We start from the raw sequence: 23,897 nt of genomic DNA, 5'->3' as shown, positions 1-23,897 counted from the left end.
TCAAAACAGAAATTTTAGGAAGTCACTACCAATTTAAGAGACTTAGACAGACTGGAACTGGGCTAAACTTTCCAGTGTTACCACAGAATTGTATCGGTTGAGGCATTTTGATCTGTGGTGGGTTGACAATGTCTAGACACCTGGTGCCCACCAAAGCCACTCAGCTGGACAGAGGAGAGGAAAATATAACAAAAAGCTTGCAGGTCAAGATAAGGATGGGGAGAGATCACTCACCAATTACCATCACAGGCAAAACAGACTCAACTTGGGGAAACCAGTTTTATTATCAACCAAACCACAAAAAGCCAATGACAAATAAAACTAAATCTTATAACATATTTCCCTACCCCTCCGGACTTCCCAAGTTCAATTTCACTCTTAATTTTCTCTACCTCCTCCCTGCTGGTGGTGCAGCAGGACAAGGAACACAGACTGCAGTCAGTATATCACAAATTGTATCTGCTGGTCCTGCCTCCTCAGCGGGAGGACTCCTCACACTCTGCACTTGCTCCAGCATGGGCTCTTCTCACAGATCCTGCCAGAGCCTGTGCATTGTGGGCTTTCCACTCACCTGCTGTGGCTTGGGGGCCTCCAAGGGTCTGCAGGTGGGTCTCCACACCCCCATGGCCCCACATGGGGACAGCTGGCACCACCAGCTGTGAGGGAGTCTCTGCTCCAGCGCCTGGAGCACCTCCTTCCTCTCCTCCACTGACCATGGTGTCTGCAGGGCTTTTCCTCTCACATGTTCTCTCTCCTCTGCTGCAGTTGCACAACAACCTTTTTTGCATTTTGCATACATGATCCCAGAGGCACTACCACTGTTGATGATGGGGTCAGCCCAGGAGCCAGGTAGCATCGGACACAGAGGGAACTTTCCAGAAGCTTCTCGCAAAAGCCACCCATGTAAAGCTCCCTTCCCCCCGTTACCAAAACCTTGCCATGCAAACCAAATACATGATCAAACAGTCATAACTTCTTTAGGTCCTTAAGACACGTTGGCAGTTTTGTTGGGCTGGTCTTGCCTCTGTTCCTGACCATAGGAAGAAAAACAAGGAGTGAGGAAGAATGAATGGGGCATGGGAAGTACCTATAGCAACTGCATGAAAATGAGGAAGAAAGCACGTCTAAATATGAATAATTCCTTGGTTCAATGTGATGAGTTTTCTTTGCATTCAGTGATGTAGCTTCAGTTTACCAAAAGTAAAGAAAATTTTCTTATTTTTCAGGCACTTGCTTCTGCATGTTGAAAGTAACATGTAACAGACATATAAGGAAAGGGCAATTTGATCTTTTGCATAAGACTCACACCAATACCTTGTGTGCCGTTTGTTGAGTTTCTCCCTTCACATACAGCAATGCAGCATAATCAGTATGGGTTTACTTTAGCAAACATAGCTATTCAGCAGTAGCTCTTGATACACTTCAAGGCCAGATAACACAGTCTGAAGGTCAAGTTCTGACTTCTTGAAGCCTAATTTATTCAAGAGGAGACTAAAGTACTAGAGCTAGAAAATGGCCAAGCACTTTCTTCAATTGATGAAAAACTGGGTTTTTTTCCAAAGGATTTCTGCCCACAGAAGAGGATTATGATCAGAGTAGGGCACTAAACACTGCCAATTTCCTTGGTTACTGTATGAAGAATGTTAGATGTTCAAAGAAAGCAAGAAGAAACTGAAAAAAAACCATATCAAAGATCTGTTCAAGAACTGAAGACAGAGAGGAGACAAAGTGCAACGTTAATTGTACCACTAAACCTTGTCAAACTATACAAAGGACAAGTAATGGCCAAGTGCATTAAACTGCTGAGATTTTAAAAGATTTTTAAAAAGCTCAGTGCACTTAATGCTCACCCTCTCATAGGCACATACACATAGACATCTCTATCTACCCTTCACGGCAACTATGCACCATAGTGCTTTGCATTTTAAATTTCAAGACCACTGATGGTTTTGTATACAAAACACTCTAGAAAATCTGATTGCTTGTAGAGACCGGAATCCCAAAGGATAGAAAAAAACTCCCTTTCCCTGCCTGCACCTGAACCACAGGGACTGCTAAAGTTAGTCCCATTTTGATTTCATTTATACATGTGGGATCATTTTTGTACAAAATAAAAACAGAAGGAAGCTTTACTGGCATTATGCTAGTCAAAGCAGGAACTATATAACTGGTCAACCAATATATGATGACTACACCAGAATCTACTATTAGGCGCCAGCTTGAGTATAAGGAGTACATATTCAGTGCAAAAATTGGTCTAAAATTCTGTTCAAGAGGAGTTTCAGATCTAGATTTGGCCTACATCATAAAAAAGGGGATGAGTGCTGCAATACCCTCCCTGGAGGAGGATCTGTCAGTAGCTCCCTCCGAAACAGTTCCTAGCCACAGTTCTCCCGCAATGACAGAAAATGCTGGCCTGCCACCCTCCTTCTTCCCTATTATCCATCACTGAACCACTAGCCTCTCCTCATCTTCTGTCACAAGCAGGGACTTAGTATCTGCAAATACTGTACAACAGAAGACTGAATTTCAGGCAGTTCATGAATCCTTTCAGAGCTAACATGAAAGTTGCATGCTCCCTCAAACAAGGATCTGAGGTAGATACTTGCAAAGCAAGTTTCACATAAAGTTTATGTATTAGAGGAAAGCAGGAATTCCAGATGTTCCCAAACAAACTGCAGCTATCCTAACATGTTAGATTCACAAAGGTGGCAAGACCTTTCTGTAAGCCTACACGCTAGCTTGGCTTCTAGCAAGCTTAAACATAAACTTCTTTCAAAAAACACACTACCACTCTTCTGAATGCAGTTTGGGTCTCTTCCCATTCCCATATATATTCCTCCTTCTCAACCTTCCTTAACTCTTTTACTGGCTCAAAACCTTTATTCAATTCGTAACAAACTGCAGATAAAGAAGTAGCCTATGTCTAAGACATAATTCTGTACTGAATTTCCAGTCACACCCATCCTAATGATTTACCTGTGATTATCCCCCTTACCTTCTCTCAGAATTCTCAATAATTCATTAAAGAAAATATTCCATTTTAAATAAAGACTAAATTCAAAAATTTCACCTCAACTACCACAGATTTTCTGATCACTGCTCCTTAAACCTTTAAAAACCTTTAAAGGCCAATCAAGTCCATCTCCCATTCCCTCCATCTCTAAGAAACCTCTCAGTTGCCTTCAGAACTTTGCAGGATGCTGACCTTATATTACTGTATTATAGAAACATTTTATTACTACATTGTAGAATCAAAGAATCCTAGAAAGGCTTGGGTTGGAAGGGACTTTAAACATCATCTAGTTCCAGTCCTCCTGCCATGGGAACCTTCCACTAGACCAGATTGCTCAAAGCTCCAATCCAACCTGGTCTTGGATTATATTATTTATTATTGTATTTCTTTTATTTCTATTACTGTATGAAAGACAAAAAGGGCACTGGCATTGTTTTTGTATTTGTAAATTACTATTTTTCAAACTGTCCTTATGAAGAGATGTTTCATACATGAATGCTTGGTCTGTATCCAGTAATTTTATAAAAGGTATCCATTTAATGACACCATTATCATGTCACTTAAAGTGGCGTTATGTAAAATTCCTGGATTAGCACACTGGCCTTTCATCTCAGGGGTCCAAATGCAAAACTGAAAAATTACTTTCGTGCTCTTAGCCTTGCAGACAGACATTACAAATTCTCAGTACAATTTGGCTTAAGTGACCATTTTTCCTTGGGGGAGGGATAAGTGTTGATTAAAGCAGCATGTGATTTTGGGCCAGAAAAATAGATGGAAGAAAGATGCAAGAGCATCTTGAAATTTTCACGCCCAGTCTTAGATCTGAGCAATGTAAAATCACATCTTCTGTCATATTTCTTCCAGTTAAAAGACACTATACAATCTCTTCAAGAATTGCTGGAAATTATTCAGCTGCAATATGTATTGACTATGTACACAATGCTTTTGAACATCATCTGACCTAGCGTGTTATGAAGTTCACAGCTGTCGTGGAAAAAAACCTACAAGTCTCTGTTTACACACCTTGCATACAACATCAAGTGCCTAAGTCTTCTGCTTACCATGTAAGAAATCTAATAGACTTGTGTTTATATTGAAAAAATCTTTGATCTTGAATGCATTATAACCTTTCAAATCTAATTTTTAAAGTACCTTTAGAGGAGTATGAAGTTATTCATACAAAAGATAAAAACATTTACTCTGAGTTGGATTAAGTATATGTCTAGTCTATACATACTATATCAGTCTGGGTGTGATAGCCTTCAATATACATAATTCCCCATGTTCATTAAGCATGTAATTTTCCCATCTGTGTTACAAGACCCCTTGGAGCCTAAACAAGACTTGGTAGCTTTAGTTAAAAATATATTACTTAAGAATAAAACACATCAACTGTGGTAAGTACTTCACATCAGACTTTAACACAGAAAGTACAAAATAACTTCGGACTAAGTATATTAGACATTTTGAATGAAAATGAGAAAACCGAAGTGCTTAAGAAGTTGGCAGAACAGATTAGCACATTGACAATGCAAAATTTTACCTTTTGTGAGATGGAAAAAGAAAGACTTGCAATTTTTTCAGTATTGTGATTCAACTAGACTTCTTATACAATTATCTATTCCAGGAATTTAAGAAATAATTCTTTGTAATGACTGATACGCTAAAAGAGTATTTAATGAGCTAATACTTAAGTTTCACTTGACTAGGCAGTGTTAATGTAAAAATCCTACTTTTCCAGGTCCTTCAAGTGCAACAAAAAGTAGAAATTGCACCACTTTAAGTCAAAGGTTCTAATGCCCACGAGAAACACAAACAAATTTACACATACACATGTGTCAGTCACCCCTTACCAGCATGGCTCTTTCCTGCCTACCTTCCTGCCTTCCTTTCCTCCAGCATTCCAATTCTAGAAATTAAGGCATTGCTGCAGAAATAACAAAGCCCCTTCTGTAGAGGGAAAACATACTTTCAGAAGGAATTCTACATGCCTAGATACAACCATCACAAGCCTTAACAAGCCTATTAAATTTGGCACACAGTGAGACCTCAGTGAGGACACATGCCTTCAAGAATTTTTTGAAATAGCATGCAACCCAATAGCTACCTACCTAAGGCAACACCTTATGCTGCTTCCTCCTACTGCTTCCATTAATTTTATTTTGGGTTTACAAAGTGCATAGATAAAGAGAAGTAAAGCCAATAACTGTTGGCAGCTAATTTGATAACAGCATGAAAAAAAAAAGAGAGAGAATGTGCAGAAAATTATCTTACTGTGAATTTGTCAAATAACTCTTGTTATTTTCTCAGAGAATTATTATCTTTCAACATAAAAAAAATAAAAATCAATCCACTGAAATATACACTACAGTTAAAACTGAGTTTCCCAGCCTTCTGAATGCTAGATTGAGTGAAGTTACACCTCTCCCCTCCCACACAGCACCAAGTACTGCTGTGTGCATACCACAGGAGTCTAACACAACTACACACTGCAAGAACAAAGACCTTCCTCTCCTAACATACAATTAACAAAACCCAGACAAAAATAAAATAACTATGACAACTCAAGATCTGAGCTCTGAAGGGGTTCTAGAGAGTGGAAGAGGGGACTGGGAGGTAACCACAAGATTGAGAGGATAAGAGCTGAGAAGTGAAGGCACAATTTTTAAAGGGTTATGTTTGAGAAGTGTAACAGAGATAATGCAAATTGTTAGACGACACCGTGTTAACACTGTGCACATGTTGCACGTATCCAAATGTTGAAGTTTTTATACCAGAAAAATAGTATATTATCATGCTAGTTAAAACAGCAGCATAATCTAATCTGTACCAATCAATCCCAATTATGTTCACAGGCTGCCCTTCCAATTCAAACAATGAGATAAGATAAATTAACACCATATATATCACAAATCAATAAAAGTTATGTGTTTATATACTTCTTTAGACCCACAGGACTAATACCATAAATATATGCTGCATTCCACATAAACTGCTCATAAGAACCATTTAATACTGTAGCAATATTTCAGTGAACTTTCATTTTTCACAATGCCGATACATTAAAAAGCCACTGAGTAACAGAAGAGTCTATTAACAATGAGTTAAGCACATTATGCAGCAATGAGGTTTTGAAAAATATCTACACATTTACAAAATAAATCGAACTAATTAATAACTTACAGCTTGTTTGAAATAACTTCTCATAAGTTAACATATCTGGCTCAGCAGAGAGTCATATTTCTGTACTTCATTTCCGTGTGTATTTTTAACTTCACAGATAGCCCCAGCGCATTGAGTTACACCAGGCAATCCTAGTGCACACAGATGTAATCATTTTGCACTGCTTACACTTTTAATTGAGGCAACAAAAAAAGGCAAGCTACAGTGGCTATGGAAAAACACTGTACAGTGTCACCCTGGCTCCCAAAATACATCATGGGCCATCCACTATCAAGGCATTAGCCAGAACTGGTCAGGAAAAAGCACATTGTGTTTAAGGCTGATGCAAAACCTGTGGAAGCAGACTCCAGTAATTCTTTGTTAGGAACAGTATTGTAGCCTTCAAAAGAGGCATATTTTAAAGCAAACATGACACTTTAAAAACATTAATCTGTAAGAAAAATAATTTCCTGCACAAAGTACAAAATTATAGTTACAGAGAAAAGAGCATGACTAAAAAAAATCCCATTATGGACACATATATATTTATGAAAAAACATATTTCACATTAAAAACAATCAAAAATTTCTACATTTATCAGAAAAGAAACATTATTGCTACACTATAGAAATTTAAGAAAAGGTGAAAAAATAAATACAGCCACGTTTAAACATTGTTATCAACCCATACTAATGTCAGAATTAAAAGACTGATTTAAATGCCATACCCTTTTCTGCAGAGTTATTGGCATAACTGCAGGCAATGTTACTCTTCTGGAAGACAAATTCATGTCTGCTTTTCACAGAACTTGCCAACCTTCATCCAGGTGAATAACACAAAGCAGAACAAAGTAGTTAGCAATATTTCTTGAAACCTAATTCCTCATAACCTAAATATTGGAGAGTCAGCACAAAGACTAAGGCTCTAGTAAATGTCATTCCATTTATGTGAATTCAGTCCTACTCAAAGCCAATGACAGAACACACTGGGGTAGGACAAAATAGAAATCAACCAACCAAAGAGCTTGAAAACTTGTGTTCTGTCCTTGGAAATGCCCACACTATCTCTGGCTATAAAAATAAGCAGAACAACATGCATTTCTATCAGTCAGAGCTTTGTCTTTACTGTCAGAACAAAACCAAATCATTAAAGACTGCATTCTAACACCTCACACTGAGTGGTTACAGTCTTGGGGCTTTTTCTCTGGCTTTTTCCAGGGGAACAAAATATTCTTCAGTGCTTCTGATCTTTGAGTTTCAGAGAAGTAACTGAGCATAAGAATAGATTTAATAAATCCATGGAGTTTAATTATATGATTTTTAACTACCTTTATTCAAAGCAGAAGCAAAACATCTCTTTTACTTTAAGTAATGCAATTACTACCTTTCCAATGCAACCAAGGCCTGAAAAAGTGACACATAAAATGTTACAAGGAGTGACATTTAAGACATTTTATGAACCCAAGGTTTTGATCACTCCCATTCACATAATTATTTTATGTATCAAATATCTGCATTAAAAAAATCTGTTTTCATTAACGTGGTTTGACAAAGGAAATCTGTTTTTTTCTTTCCTTCTTTGTCAAAAAGGCAACATTTTGTATTGCTTAAATGATAAGGCAAGCTATAATTTTTTAAAGGTCTCATAATGCACTTAATAACAGATTTTTTTCCCTGCTTTTATGCAGCATGACTAAGCAATATTCCTGTTGTAAACCGAATTATTAAACAGATGTTAGAACTGTGATATTGAGTATTTCTTTTATAACTCTTGACCAAGCAGTTTTTATCAGAAACATTGCTTTTCACAGCTGAAGATTGCAGACAATTTAAAAGAATTATTTGTATTAACCATTCATAGCTTCTTGAAGAAGAACACATCAGATATGCAGGCTGCTTTATTTCATAGACAGTCACTGCAAGTATATTATTGATCATACACCTGATGTATAGGTCCTAAAAGTATTCAGGACTGACTTGGTAAATATTACAATAATCCATACTAAATTTCACTAGAACATATTTATAGGTTTGGGGTTTTTTCCCCCCAGTGGAAATAAGCACACTCTGTATTAATCCCAAAGTATCTAGAAAAGAATCTCATCTCCAAGACATAAGAAACTGTACAATGACAAAGTTAAAAATAAACAATTTTATTGCATGGGATTTTCTGATTTAAGAGTTTTCCAGGTGGCAAATACATAACAAGTCTCTGGCACCACTGAGACACTTCATAAAACATTAATTCAAAGCATCTCTTTTCATGTTAAATCACCTTTCTCAAATCCTAAAATCAGTAGTACTGAAGTAAGTTCTGTTGATGAACAAGAGGAGCAAACATCATAAATACAAAAAATACAGTTCCCTCCTAAAACTAAAACCTGCATTGCACTGGCATTTTACCAGCAGCTCTCAAATAGTAATAAAATACTGCCAAGGAACAGGAAGTAAAGATAAATATTTTCCTAAAATTTCAAAACCTGTTGTCCTTGATTGAGACACACAGGATGGAAAAAAACTGATAAGAAATTGATGCCAAGTCACAAAGAGAATTTCTTTAGAGACAGACATTTGATCCTCGTTGTTAGCGTTAAAACAAGAGCTCCTACTAAAACTATAAACCAATTAAAATACAGTATTATTATTAAACAACCCATTTTCTTGCCTCGTAATAAAGGTTCACTTTTAACTTTTACTCCTTTTATATTCAGTTTATAGCAGCAACAAATCCATAGCAACTAATCTTTTAGGTTTAAGGTACTTATTTCATTTTATTTTTCTCCAACTCCAGTCCAAAATCTTTATGATTGTTTTGATAAAATAAAAAAGTACTTCTGAGATGAAGTTTAAAGCATTAATTACGTAACATTTGGAATTAACATCCTTTTCTACTAGAGATAGATATGATAAATGTCAAGTGTTTGCAATTAGGTTTTTACCTTTCAGGCACACAGTTTTTATTTCCTGTGGGAGCATGTTTTCAAAATTCTATAATATAGCTCCAAAATTTTGCTGTAAGAGCCAGGAAAAGAACTTGTGGTACCAGAGCCCGATCCCACAGGCATTTTACTCAAGGAATATTAGACATGCACATAATTGCAGCACCAGGACAAAAAACTCCCTCTACTCTTTTTCCCTCGGATCTTATGAAAAACTGTTTGGGTAGTAGCAACTGTAGAACTTGCAGCATTGCATTAGTGACTTCACTGGGAAAGAAACAAAAATAGCCCAAGCCATTTTTCCTTACCCCTGGGTACTGAAGGTCCTTGGCTCTTGAAAGCATGTGCAGCTTTTTGCTCTATGAATAAAATTGACCCATTTGTCTGCAAGGTGAAGCAAAGGCTCATCTTCTTCAGTGAAATTATCTGTATTGTATCTTTTCCAACCAGATGAACAGACCAGACCCATTCAGAAAGTAACCGAGTGTGGCATTTGACTTGGTAATAAAAATCCAATATTCAAATAATGATTAGGTTTCAAAAAATATTGCAGTAATTTATGTATCCTAGTGAAAGTAAACATGGTTGCATCCAAGAGTACTAAAAATAACATTAAGAAATATTTTTTTTTTTAATTTCACAAACACATATTTAAGAAAATAAATGGAATAAAACACAACTTCTAAGTGCAAGCCTTGCAGAATCACTTCACCATGTAAAAGTCAAGAGGAGTTCTATTGATAAATGTGAGATACAGAAAGGCTTTGAAAGCCAAATATGCCTCCTGGGAAACATATATGACCACTTTATTTTTTTTCCTATAGATAAAAGATTTTACTTGTCCATGGCAGGTCTGCAAGGAATTTTGCTGGTGCTGGTAGACAGGAAGGAAATCAGATCCAGCTCACTTGCTGAAATGGCTATGTTTATGCAGCTTTTCACTCCTATTTTTGTCACTAAGCTACCAGATACAGTTGTGAAAACATTGTGCAGATACTTTTTAGATACTTCAAAATATAAACCACTTCTACTTCTTGCCACTTAAGAAAGCGTGACTAAATGGAGTGGGCAAGAATTGAAATGCCCTTAGTAAATCAGTAACTCCAATAAGGGTTTTGTAACAACATATGGAATAGAGATATCCTGCTAGAAGAGGAAGGTCAGTGATGTCCTTAAGGCACTGAATATGGAGTCACAAGAGCTGATCTATTCCTAGCTCGGCCAGATATAATGCAGGAATGTGAGCATTTATAGGTAGCAAGAGCAAATCAGACTCAGCTTTTGCTTCAGTAGATCAAAAAGAAAAATCCAGATAATATAAATCCAGTAAGGTTTATAAAAATTTTGGTGCTATTTTTTGTACTTGTCTTTGAGCTCAGGCAGTAGTTTATTACAGAAGACCAAGGCAAAACAGGTAAGTTATTCATGGTGCCATTTGCCCTTCCTTGTGAGAGCTCCTGTCTGCCTGGCACAGTCACTTTGTCTCTTTAGCAGAAGAGCCCTTTAATATGTGACCATAGAAACACACACTGGGTGTTTTTTGCACAGGTGCATTTACATACTCTTTACAAATAACTCCTTACTTTAAAACCACGCCAAAAAGAGAGGTTTCAAAGTGACTGAGGCGCTGTTTTTCTACTCATATAGTCCCTTACACAAAAAAAAACCCGAATAGGTCTTAGCCTTCCCACAGAGCATACAGTACACCCTTTTGGAGGGTGAATAAGGACTGGTGCAGATGCAGTTGCACTAAAACAGACTGTATTACCTGTAAAGCAACACAGACATTACAATGTACCCAGGAAATTCACAAAGTCAGAGCCACAAGAAACATAGCGAAGCTTTCCATCCTTGCCAATTTTCCTCACAAAATGGGGGGGGATCTTAAAGCATTGTTACACATGCTACTTGCAAAGCTTTTCAGCTGCCTATTTTTGTGATCAATAGGTTCAAGCCTGATAGAAAAGCACACTGATGAAGCTCTGTCAGCTGAGTTAAGAAACCCTTGTGTTGTATGGGCTTCCCTCTCACTACACAGCACTGAATTCTAGCAATTATGAGAATAAATTCTTACAAACTTCCAGCCTGTTTCTCAACAGATGATACCATTTCTGTGTCATTATCAAGAGCTTGCAGCTGTTCATAAACACCAAGTCTTAATGTAATCAGTAACAGGAGTTATCATAACATAACTAATATAAAAAGGCTATTTATAGCCCAAGAATGCAGTAATTGAAAAATCCCATTCTGATCACAGGACAATCTCATGTATATTGATTTCCTGTGGATATAATATCAAACAAAGCTAAAAGACAAACCTACCAGTATGCAGTACAAGCATATCAGAAACAGGCAGGAACACCTCATCAGTATCCTAACTAGAAGCACAGGCACTCAACTAAGATAATCGATATATATTCTCTCTTGAGACTTCAGTATTAAATATCATGTACACTACTGGGCTAAAATATTAGTTGATTAGCTGCAAATGAATGTTCTGTGACTTGAAACAGGAGAAAAGCAACTCCACATTGTTACTAGAGCAGAGGTCTAATTTTTTTTCCCTCTTAATTTCTCCTCCCACAACTGCCCTTCTTGAAAGATTTTTGCTGGCCTGATTAGCTTTTTTTTTTAAATATTCCCATCTGAGGTGACTCCCATCAGGACTATAACATGAGAGGCATGCTTAAAAACCCCAGCTTGAAATTCTCCCTTTCTGCTCAATCCCAAATAAAAAGCAGTCATGAAACTGTGAATGCCTTTAGAAGTAGCAGCTTTCAATATGCTGAAGACAAAGACAGAGAACATGGGCATTGGTCAACTGTTATCTCCCACTTATCACTGCCAAATTTCAGCACTAGCTAGAGAAACATGTGCCACCTTCTTCGTAGGAACAAGTAACTGCTAGAAAAGTTTGAAAACTCTGAGCCCTGAAATCCCCAGCTGGAAGCTGTATCAGTTACTGCCTCTGCACACACACAAAAAGAGATCAGCATGAATTGTCCATAAGAAGATGCCCTTCCACTGCCTGGCCATTGGTGTTCCTGCTATACAAGCAGCAGTAGACAGCTATTATCCTAAAAACACTCATCTGACTGATCTGCAGATGTTAAGACACAGATATAAGTTGTCCTATACTACACAGTATGGTAAGAAGGATGAGAGATCTCAGGGTTATTGACAATTTCTATACATTTTCTTATGCAAGGGAATCTGAAAGCAGAGAGTGAAGCATGATAACAGCAGGCACAATATCAAAAAAGTGAGGAGCTATTTTCCTGCCGTAACAGTGACATCTCCAATTCATCTAGTTTTCATTACAACTCTAGCTTGATCTCTTAATTACACCTGTCACAGACTAAAGATTACCACAGCAAAGAGTTAAAAAGGGCATGAAGCAAAAATCATGGGGGAACAACCATACTGTATCAACAGCTCTGGAATTATCATGTGAAAGAACAAGTAAGTCCTCAGTTATCTACTGTAAATAGATACAAGAAAATAGGAATGCATAAAGAGTATTAAATTATTTCATCAATCACAAATATTCAATACTATTCTACATGGAAGATCAAGTCAATTCCACCTAGTGAAAACTGACCGGGTTCAACAGTGGTGTTTATATGGAGGCATGGGGGTTTTTTAATATAAAACCTAAATTATACTTATTGTGTCAACATTTATGCACAGAAGTAGGATGGGAATATGCCTCTGCTTGTTTCTATAGTTCTCAAGCTCTTATTTGAAAAGATAATAACTCTCAGAACATCAGAAATGCAGTAATCCGAGGATATGCTAAAAACTGCACCAAAACTCCTAAGAAAAACTGATCTGAATTTGAGCTCCATTCTTCAGTTAATGCCCCAACACTAGAATAACAAAGTTTCATGATAATAAAATCATGAAAATTCAATCATCTTACACACTTTTTAGTAGTGTAAAATAAATGGTAAAGTACCTTGTATTTGCTTCTTCTGTTGCACACCTTTTCATTCAAAAGGGGTTGTAAACCTTCATTAAGAATCATCTAAGTTGTCAACTTTACTAAAGCTGTAGAATTTAAGTTATTTAACTATTAATCATTGACTACCCTAGTCTCATTCAATGCAACTATAAACTGTTTATGATATAAAAATAGCAGTAGCTGATATGACACAGGTGTTTAAAATACCTGGCAATGACACAACAAAAGCAGACCAGAAAAGAAAAGAAGTTTTATAAGACCAGAAAAGAGCATTGAGGAAAAACAAAATGGAGAGAAAAAAATATCCCACAAAAATACTGAAGGCTTCATCTAATTTTATGAATATTACTAAACACTATTCTGATTAATCTAGACTGTGTGTCCCAGGAAGTCAGAGGGGAACGTGTATCTGTTCTGATCAAAGGCAGTTCACACAATGGTCCGCAGAAGGAAGATGCCAATAGTGTTCTGCTGCTACAGCACTGACCTCTTGCATGCCCTCCTTAACACAGCATCACTTCCTGACAAGGCCATCACTGAGAAGAAACCTCAAAAAAGGTCTGTCAATAACAATTTCTTTAATCATGGATCTGTCTACGGAAGGTATGGAGAGCCTACAAAATGACCCAAACTTTCCAGCTCTCCAGTCTAACACTAAATAAAAGCACCCATCCCTGGGAGCAATTATAAATAAAAACTGTGTTAGTATCAATCACATCTCATTTCCTCCTGAAAATTATGAGGATTCAAGCTCCATTCATGAGAGTTCAATCTTTTAATGTCAAATTCAATAAAGCTGAATTATCAAAAGTGACTCAGCAGCATGAGAGAGTTCCCTGCAGTTTCACCTGGCTTTAACTGACAAGTCTCTTGTATATTCAAAGAAGTTGATAATGTTTGTATCATCATCTGCTCTAGACACAGAGATATCAGAGAGCCAAAATACCACACAGTCAATGCAGAATTGAAGAGAAAAATATTAAAGGTTCACTTCTTGGAAAAATTAAGGTTTCCAAATTTACAGAGGTTTTTCTAGACAAGTTATTAGATCTACTGCAACATCACAGAGGTTTCTTGTTCAAAATAGAACTTCCCAAATAGCACAGAAGAAGCAGTTTCTTGTGCTGAGAAAACTGGCCTAAAAGAAAAGAAAAGCAACTTTAGGTTTGACTTTTAGGCTGATGAATCCAAAACAATCAATATCCAAAGGATTGTTAAAACCATTCCAATCTGACAAACACTAGCAAAATGTCTACCAAAATCTTTGACAGTAGTGATGATTTCTTTATTTTATACAAGTAAAAACTGTAAAACTTAAAGCCTAACACCTTCCTGATGTTACAAATTAAGCAAAAAGCTTGCAGAGGCAGTATCTTAGTAACCACAAAAGTTAAGAGTGTCCTTGTTTTTTTGCCTATTAGAATGGGGGGGGAAATGCTATTTTTGTGAAGTTAGAATGTTTACATCATAATGTTTTCAGTCTTTGTTTGAGTTGTTTTTGGACAGTAACAAAGTGAAAGGAAACACTGATGTAAAGTTTGACATTTGACAAAGCAACTAATTTCAATGTAAAGAAGATAAAGTAAAATACAAAAAGAAACAAACAGGTGATTATTCTGAAGTTTCCCCAGGCTGATATATCAGACAGCTCGTAACAGGGCACCTCCAGTATAAACCAGGCAATATTCCTGATTGCTAAAACAAAAAACTGTTCAACCTTTTCTCCTGACTTTTACCTATGTAGACAAGTGACTTTCTCTCACAGTTAAGATGACTGGTCAAAGTACAAAGGTACCTGCATTAAAATAGCAAGTTTTAATAGGGCTCTAAATAATTCCAATCTACTGTAACATCAATAAATATTTCCTTGGTGGGCAGGTACAACCATATAAATGAAGAACAGAGCACAGGAACTGGAGCGGAACACCAAAAGAAACATCACAAAAAGGAATCCAAGTGAATCCTTTTTGCAATCCTTATATTAGAGACTTCATTGAGCTCTTTAAGTTGGTTCTGTACAAAATGTTTTTACTGTTTATCTGTAAACTGGTTGGAAGGACTTCTTCCTTTCCCTTCTGACTTTAAAATCCTAAGTCTTGTATGTGTAATTTAAGGGAAAGCCATGGGGAAAACTGATACATGTTTAGAGGCTGTAAAGAAGAAAAGATTTGAGAAATTATAAAGGAGGACATGTGCAATTGTCTCCAGCTTGGAAGGAACTCTGGTAAGAAATACACAGACTGGAGTTACAGAGTAAATTCAAGTAATGCCTCTTTCGGTTGGAAAAGATGTTGCAACCCTCGGAAATTGATTAGAAATTTATGAACCATTGCATTTCAAAATAACCCCCTTTTTGTTTTCGCACTGTTTGAAAGTCAAGAGTAAACAGATATTTCAGACAAAAAAATCTGTCATGAAAACACTTAAGTACCAAAGACTTAGCCCTGTATGTCTGCTAGTAGAATTTTATGCAGTTTTGGAGAATGAAGCTTCAAGCAGATACATTAGAAGACCCTGAATTATAGCTGTAAAAAAAAAAATGGTGCTCCAATTATAACAGTCAATGCTCAATATCATTCATTAACTTAGAACGGTACACATTTAAAATAAAAAATCTGCTTTTAAACATAAAGTTCCTGTTAGCTCTTCTTTGTCAAAGAGCTTTACATGAAAATCTTTATGAATACAAAAAGCAAAGTCAATTCCACTATAATCACATGTATTTGAGGTCTCCATACAACTGATTTCCTGGAAAGAACATTGTGGGAGTATATTTGGATTCTACAGGATAAAAATATCTACTTGTTTAGAACATCAAGAAAGACAAAAGAGGCAAGGTAAAATTTCAGATTTTCTTCACCTTGAGATTTACTTGAGTTTTATTTTTGCACTCCTAATTTAATTTAAAGAAACAAGGCACTAATTACCTTGAACTACTTTTGTCATGAAACACTTTTTGGCTTATCCTTGAGCAGGGCAAGAACTGACACTGCAGTGAAAATATTCAGGTTTTGTTTTCAGAAAGCAAAAAAAATTAAGCTTCCATAAAGCTACAGTAACCTCTTCTTAGTTCATTTGACCAAAGACAACAAGAACAGAATAAGATTTCTTGCAATTCATACTTTTTCCTACTAATATTTATTTTGATCATAATTAAAGACAGAAGTGCAGTGTTTTATATTTTCACCTCCTTGTAATTTCTTACAAAACACAAGCTCTGAGGCACAATTAAATTTTCTGTGTGAGGGCATGAAATCCACCTAAAAGCAGCAGATGCTTGATTCCTCAGAGGAAGGCAACATTTCCCACCATCCACCAAACTGACCATACTGTGGTGGACGTGAGGGGAAAGATGTTTTTTTGGCCTATTCAGATAAAAGTCTTTCACTCCAAAACATGAAATTCAGTTTATCTGAACACATTTCACAGAATCAGAGAATCACCCAGTTTGGAAGATACCTTTACAGTTATCCAGACCAACATCAACCCAAAGCACCACCACTGTAACCCCTAAACCATCACCCAGCACCAGATGCAGATGCCTCTAAAACAGGGATGGTGACTCCACTACCCCACCGAGCAACCTACTCTGATGGCTGACCGCCCTAACAGTAAAAAAATGTTTCAATTATCTAACGTGAATTTGTCCTGCCTCAGCTTAAGAACACTTCCATGTGCTCTGTCACTGCAGGCACCGTAGAAGAGACCAGCCCCCACCTCACTCCAGTCTCTTTCCAGGGAGCTATAGAGAGCAGGGAGAGGTCTCTCCTGAGACTCCTTACGGCTAACCAAAGCCAGCTCCCTCAGCCACTCCTCACAAGACACATTCTCTCGTTCGTTCATGAGCCTTGTTACCCTTCACTGGACACTCTCCAGGTCCTTTTTCCAAGTGAGGAGCCCAGAAATGGACAGAGCACTCAAAGTGTGCCTTCACCACTCCCTGGCCCTGCAAGAACTACTATTCCTGACACAGACCAGGATGCTCTTGACCATCCTGGCCATCTGGGCACACACCGGCTCGTGGTCAGCTGCTGTCAACCAGCACCCCAAGGACCTTTTCTGCTGGGCCACTTTCCAGCCACTCTGCCCCCAGCCTGTAGCACTGCATGAGGTTGTTGTATCTCGAATGCAGACCAGCAGTTGGCCATGTTGAACCTCGTGCCCCTGGTCTGCCCCATTGATCCAGCCTCCCCAGGTCCCTCCACAGGGACTTTCTGCCCTCCAGCAGATCAAAATCTAACCCATCTTTCCATGGTCTTTGAATTTGGTAATGGTAGGCTCAATGCCCTCATTCAGATCATCAGTGAAGATAAGACTACAACACTCCTCTCTGGGGGACACCTCTAGTGACCAGACACCCTCTGGATGCAGCAGCACATTCACCATCACCTGGCCATGCAGACAGTTCTCAACCCACAGAGGAGTGCACTTGTCCAAGCTGTGGGCTGCCAGCTTTTCTGCATTTTTTTGGTGAAAGGGTTGTTAAGCACTGGAACAGGCTGCCCAGGGAGGCAGCAGAGTCACCACCCCTGGCAGTGTTCAAGACACTAATGGACATGGCACTTAGTGCTATGGTGAATCAAACATGGTGGTGGTTCAGTCAAAGGTTGGACCCAACAATCCTGGAAGTCTTTTCCAAACTTAACGATTCTGTGATTCAAAGATAGAACACAAAATTCTTCCAAACTGCAAGGGGGGAAAAGAGATGGAAAGCTGTGTTGGTGAGGCAAACCAAATAATGTTCAGAGACATAGACATACCACTTCCCAAGCACAGAGGCAAATCACTATTCTGCTACGTGGCTTTTATCAATTTGCTTTTATAAACTTATTTTCAGTGAGTCAACCCCACAAACATGCTGTTCAAGCAGCATGTTCAACGTTTTGAGAGGCTTATGATAAAAGATCATTAGAAGACAGTAAGAATTTCAGCTTAGAAAAACAAGAATTCAAAATAACGTTAATAATCTATTTCAAAGTAGGAAGATTTCAGATGTCACAGGTGCTACGAATAAAAGAGCAGATATTCATGACAACTTCTTTCTTCTACAGAAGCAGAAAATCTTTTTTGGAGAGAAAAACAAGACAGAAGAGGCATCTTTTCTTTTTTTTTTTTTTTCTTTTAGAAACACCCATTTTGATAATAGTTACCTACAAGACATAAGTAGAAATTCACTCTGCAATTTTCCTGCCTATGCTTGAAATTAAACGCACAGAAGAAAAAGAAACTAAATCAAAAGCAAGCAATCTAAAAGAAGAGTCACTGAAAACATATGTAGAGAGGAGAAAGAATTCTGGCATCTGTCAACGCTATGCACAAAAAAAAAATTCCTAAGACTAGCTGACTTCTCTTAAAAATTAGTGAACTATCAAACTGTAACAGTAATATTCACAAATTTTTTGTTTACAGATATGTATTTGCACACAGAGCTGCTACAAAGTTGACAAAATAAGGACAGGGGGTGGAAACATTTCCAAGCAGAGTTCCACAGCCACCTGTGGGAAGCCAAAGTCACAGCCAGTTCACTTCTCTTTGCACAACTGCTTAGCATTCCTCTCTTTTTAAACCTGAGTAATTTTTAACCTATTAGAAGACTTCAAAGTGAATTTCAAAGATAAAAGTTTAATTTGACAATTGTCATTTGGCCTTAACTTTAATAATTTTAGATGAAGAATGCAACAACAGTCATACTGAGTCTAAAAATGGTCTGCTTGGCCTAGTATAATTTCTCCTTATAATTTATCTTGTTTATGGCCATAAACAGACACCTAGGTGACAGAAATCACAGTTTTGTTAAAATGCCTCCACAAAAGTAACAGAATATTTCTCTCCATTTTTCTGGTAGCTGAAAAACAGGTCAGGCCCTCCAACAGACACCAGCATTATGTTAGCTCACTTCTGTCAGGAAACCAGTTGTTCTTGTTCCTGCTTTTACCAGAAGGAGCACTACATTCTTAAATGAAAATCCAGGAGAAATGGAAGGACTGTGAGCAGGAATCATCACAAGAAGTACAAATGAACCTTTAGAAAGAAGAAGTCAAGTCAGTGAAGATATGAACTTCACCTTCTGGAAGACTGAAGCTAACACAGCTGGTTTAACCAATCAAGCCTGTCAGTAATGTTAAATAAGACTGGCCACAAAAGCAGTTGACCTTTGTGTGTTAAATCATGCTTCCCAGTTTCAAGTCCAAAGATTACCACAATGACTGCGATTTAGGCCTGCAACATGACTAATTTAAACTATCTTTTTAAAAATGTGACTTTTAGTCCTTTTATTCTGAAAGATAATATTACAAATTCAGTGTTTTTCCTGCCTCTGCAGAGACAGTCAATGCTTCCACCTTGCCCAAGAAGACTAGAACAGTTTTATCCCACTGCATTAGCAACATTCAGATGCACACTGGCCATAATGCATCAGATTAGTATTGCTACTGTAGGACAAGTACCAAAAGCAATAAAAGTAGTCCAGAAAGACACCACAGCTTATAGAGAGACACCATAGTGGACATGCAGAATAGGACAAGATCGAATTAGGGCAGTTTCCTAGACACATACATGTTTTTCACTGGAGAAGTGAGGAGAAGGCTCCTCCTTAGGGTGCTAGCCACAACTTGGCTACCAAAGTTCTCTGGCAGGTGCACAGAAACAGCTGTGGCAGGTTAGCTTCAGAAAAGTAAATACAGCTACAAGAAACTTCAGCTTCCAGGCACATTCTTCATGCAAATCTAAAAACGGAATAACCAGCAGCAGGTTAAGGTCTTACACCTCCAATGTCACCCTTTAAAATGTTAAAACAGGGATGATGCAGACCACCAAAACAGCAAGTGTGAAGGAGGGAGTAATTTTAATGCCACAGATGTTCCTTGTCAGAACTCCTCCTAGTCTCAAGAAGAGAAGAGAGCATGAGACAGGTAAGCTTTCAAAGAGTGAAACTGATCTTCAACACCAGTAACTAACCTCCACTAACTGGAAACTCTGTCTGAACAATACTGCCAGGTCTTTCTGCCCACCCTGGCTTACAGTTTAAGGTCTTAATGGAAATACAGTAACATCAGCCATACACAGATAAACACACATGCATATGACATATAGCCAGGTACACAGCATCTGCTCCTTCCCCATCCATTTAGGTTTTTCCCGTTATCTTGGCAAAATGAGAACTTCAGAAAAGCTGCTCAGTGACTGCTAAAACCCTCTGTTCTGTAACACTGATGACAGTAATTGGAGGTGGGGAGGAAGGGAAAAAAGAAATTAACTTCTCATTTAAGGACATAAAGTACTGCCTGCCTGCCCCTGGTTCCACTTAAATTGAAAAATCTGCAGAGCCACACACACACTCTGTGAGAGAACAGTCATGTCTTAAGTCACAGATTTCAAAACCTCATTTTCTACAATCATTGATGACCTACAGAAAAAAATTCACCAAATTACAGAAATATGAACACCTCTATTTTAATAAAATAATTTAATAGGTAACTGAGCTTTTCCTCAAGCTTTCATTTAACCAATTTAGAAACTGTCAAACAATAATTTATAAATCTTACCTGCTTTTTTCTTGAAGTTGCCTTGGGCAACAGACTGGCTGACAAAACTGATGCAAACGGCGAGCAACACAGCTCAGGAAAAGGATTTGGAATCGATGGGTTCTCCAAAATACTGTCACCTTTCTTTTTTCTCCTATTTCAACAGAATACATAATATCAAGGAATAATTTCAACAGCTGCTGTTAAAATTGCAATATCCAACCAGAATACATGAACTACTAAGGCACTAATACCACGATGCTTCCTGGGTGCAGCAATTAGCTTTCTTTTTTGGAGTTATTTTATTTAATCAGTAGGCTGAATATATTAACATACAGTGCCTAACACTACTTGAAAGCAATCCAAGTATTCAGCTCTGAATATAAAGTTGTTTGAATATGCGTAAGTCTTTGCAGAGTAAGAGCAGAGATATATTTATATTGGCTTCTAAGGACATTAGTAAATATTTTGTTGTCCCTGTGTTTATGCCATTCCCTATGTACACATATTACAACAGTAGATGCATGTAACTTCTCAGCAAAACTTTCCAAGTATATCACAACAGTATTTTAAACAAATGGAAACTTTTTTCTAACCAGAATAGAATCAAAGTGACTGACAAGAGAAAATAGTGCAAAGCAATCCATTCATTTCTGTTTTCAGTTAGTTTTCTATTGGCATCTCTGCAGCTCCATCATAAAATAAATGTCTCAGTTGTTGCTGTCTGCTGAAACAGGATTATGTCACAAGTATCACCAGCCAGCATTTGCAGGAGTAGGGAAGGTAATCACTACTGTACTTGCCTAAGAGCCCAGTTATGCACAGGTTTAAAGTATCACATTAATAATGTGGTTGTTTAGACTGCTGTGTACATTACAGTGCATGGTTTTCTCACATAAAATATTTAAGAGCACTTTGTCTACTTGATTTCATCTGAAAACCTGCACCCAAAGCACCTGATGTATTTGCATCTGCCAACATATTACAAGAGTTTTCTACATGTGTGAGTTAATGCCCCCAAGCCTCATATTTTACTTTATTGCCTTCTTTATTATCATTCCAGATTTCAAATTGTAATTAGTACCAAGTGGGGAAAACCATCAGAATAAGGTTACAATACAGAATGAAGATACTTCACTTACAGAAAATCCTCGCCAAAGTGGTGAGGATTCATCTAAAGTGATATTTTGCTTTAGGAGGAGCAAAAATTCCTGTAATGCAGTATTTTAAGATTTTGTAAACTTCAGTCTACCGAAACTCATCAGTTGCTTCACGAAAAACCCAGCTCATAGCTTCCTTTACTAAGAATAGAGACCAATGCCTTCAAGAACAGCCTGAGAGGTAACAAACGGGGTGCACACGGCTGACAGCGGAATGCTCCCGCTGAAGCAGTTTTATCTCACCAACACTCTGAGAAAGACACTGCAGGGACAAAGTAGCTGCTGGCTCAGCCTGACAAGGCAGGCTCGGCACTGCCGACTCCTTTCACCTCAGGCTGAGAAACCTCAAAAATAAAAAGGGGGGTGGGGGGTGGGACACGCACGCATCCGCAGCGGCGGAAAGTGTCTGCAGGGCCGGGAAACAACTTTTGAGCTCCAGGGAAGCGCGGGCCGGTCCAGAGCCAGGCCGCCCCCTCCTGCGCTTCGCCCCCTCCCCAGGCCGCCGCACCCCGGCCCCGCCGGCCCCGCGTCCCGCCCGCAGGGCGCTGCCCGCCCCCCGACGGCAGCGGGCGGCCCTCGAGGCAGCGGCAGGGCGGCGGCGCCCGCCGGGCTCCGGCCTTACCTGTCGGGGGGCGAGGGCGGCGGGTCCCCCCCGGGGGGCCGGGGGGGCGGGCGGGGGGAGCCGCGGGGGCCGCCGCCAGCGGGCTCCGCCGCCCGCCCTGCGCCGGGCGCACCGGGCAGCGGGGCGGCCATCGGCGGCGGCGACGTCCTGGCGGGGCGGCACGGCGGCGAGCGGCCCCGGCGCTGCCGGGCGGAGGCTGCTCTCGCTCCCGCTGCGGAGGAGGGGGAGGCGACGGGGAGCGGGGGGAAGCGCCGCCCGGGCGGCACCGAGCGCCTTCCCCGGCACACGTGCGAGGGCGGCGGCGGCGGCGGGGGCGGGCGGCCGCCGGCTCCGCGCTGCGACGGGCAGGCAGCGCGGGGCGGGCGGGGGCCGAGCGGTGCCCTTCGGCTGCTCCGCCAGGCCGGGCGGCGGAGCGGGGCGGGCCCGGCAGGTGCGCGGGCCCGGGACCCGAGGCCGGGCGTGACCCGGTGGGGCCGAGGGCGGTGGGGCTCCGCTGAGCGGGCCCGGCCCCGGGCGCTGCTCGCTCTGCGCCTCCGCCTGAGGCGGGCACGGCGGGCAGCACGGCCCCCGGCATGGCCCGTGACCTCCTGCCCCGCGCCGGGCAGCGGGCTCCAGCCGCGCACCGCCGGACGGGCCTGACACGCGACTCAGCGCCTGGCAAATCATTGACTAAACTGACACATCCCTCTGTGCATCGGGAATTTGTGGACATGCCTTGGAGAAATAGGGAATGACCGAGGCCGGGGGACAGACCCGTCACCTTGTGGCAGAACAGCGGCTCTTGAGGAGGCTGGGGCCAGCAGGAGGAGGGCCCAGCACCCCCGTCCTGCCACAGCCCGGAGCACGGTGCATTGTGGAGAGGTTTTCCCTCGTGTCCAGGGCTGCTCCACAGCAGCCTGATCCTGCTCCGCTTGATGTACACAAATCCCTCTGTGGCAGTTCCATGGCCGTCCTTATCAGCATTCGTCCGATTTCAAAATAAGCAATACCCCTTGCTGTATGAAGAACAGTTTGATGGCACCAAGCAGAGTGGGCAGTACTGTTTAGGTTAGTCAATTCCATGGTCAAAAACTGAAAGCCCCTGGTGAAGACAGCACCATATAGAAACCCTCTGACTGTCCTTGGCATGGTCAGGGGCAGCAACTGAGATGTGAGACTGGTAAAAATGTAGAATGTTTTGAGGCAAATCCTTTGCTGTTTTCCTGAATCTGCTGGAAAAAATCATCACACGCAAGCCAAGATTTCAATTCTGGAGAAAGATTTTTGTGTCATAGAAGCAATACTCGCAGTTTTCATTTTGGCTGAGTCACAGATGATTTTGCAGGACATTCATTTTCAATGAAATGAAGGATTTCTTGTCCTCTGAACAGCTCATTCTGTTACACTTACAGCAGAAGTCAAAGTCTGAGTTGATTAACAGTTCTTATAGACAAAGTCTGGCAAATATATCAGGAATTTTGTAGTGTCAGATAATTGACTGAATTTGCTCATTTCTTGTGAGAAGCTATCCTT

At 39.8% G+C, this 23,897-nt stretch overlaps 1 protein-coding gene across 8 annotated transcripts in view; it reads right to left on the bottom strand.

Moving 5' to 3' along the window:
* Positions 1 to 23,237, bottom strand: part of GRB14 (growth factor receptor bound protein 14) — a 59,274-nt gene extending 36,037 nt beyond the window's left edge. For 4 of the 8 annotated variants that reach the window (XR_010369319.1, XM_064434673.1, XM_064434676.1 and 1 more), the window contains exons 1-2: positions 22,386 to 22,657; positions 20,625 to 20,757 (exon numbers count right to left, since the gene is read on the bottom strand). Coding sequence is in view for 7 of the 8 variants with exons in the window: in XM_064434673.1 (XP_064290743.1) it covers positions 20,625 to 20,757; positions 22,386 to 22,516 (264 nt within the window). In the remaining variant the exon portion in view is untranslated. Of the gene's footprint in view, positions 1 to 6,905; positions 7,158 to 20,624; positions 20,758 to 21,745; positions 21,965 to 22,385; positions 22,658 to 23,145 lie in introns of those variants that run through there. The other 4 variants (XM_064434675.1, XM_064434678.1, XM_064434680.1 and 1 more) reach the window with 4 other exon arrangements.
* Positions 23,238 to 23,897: the final 660 nt, after the last annotated feature.

This window comes from Passer domesticus, chromosome 10, assembly GCF_036417665.1.
Source record: "Passer domesticus isolate bPasDom1 chromosome 10, bPasDom1.hap1, whole genome shotgun sequence".
Taxonomy (NCBI): domain Eukaryota; kingdom Metazoa; phylum Chordata; class Aves; order Passeriformes; family Passeridae; genus Passer; species Passer domesticus.
Note: the sequence above shows the minus strand (reverse complement) of the source record. Positions and strands in the feature narration are given on the sequence as shown.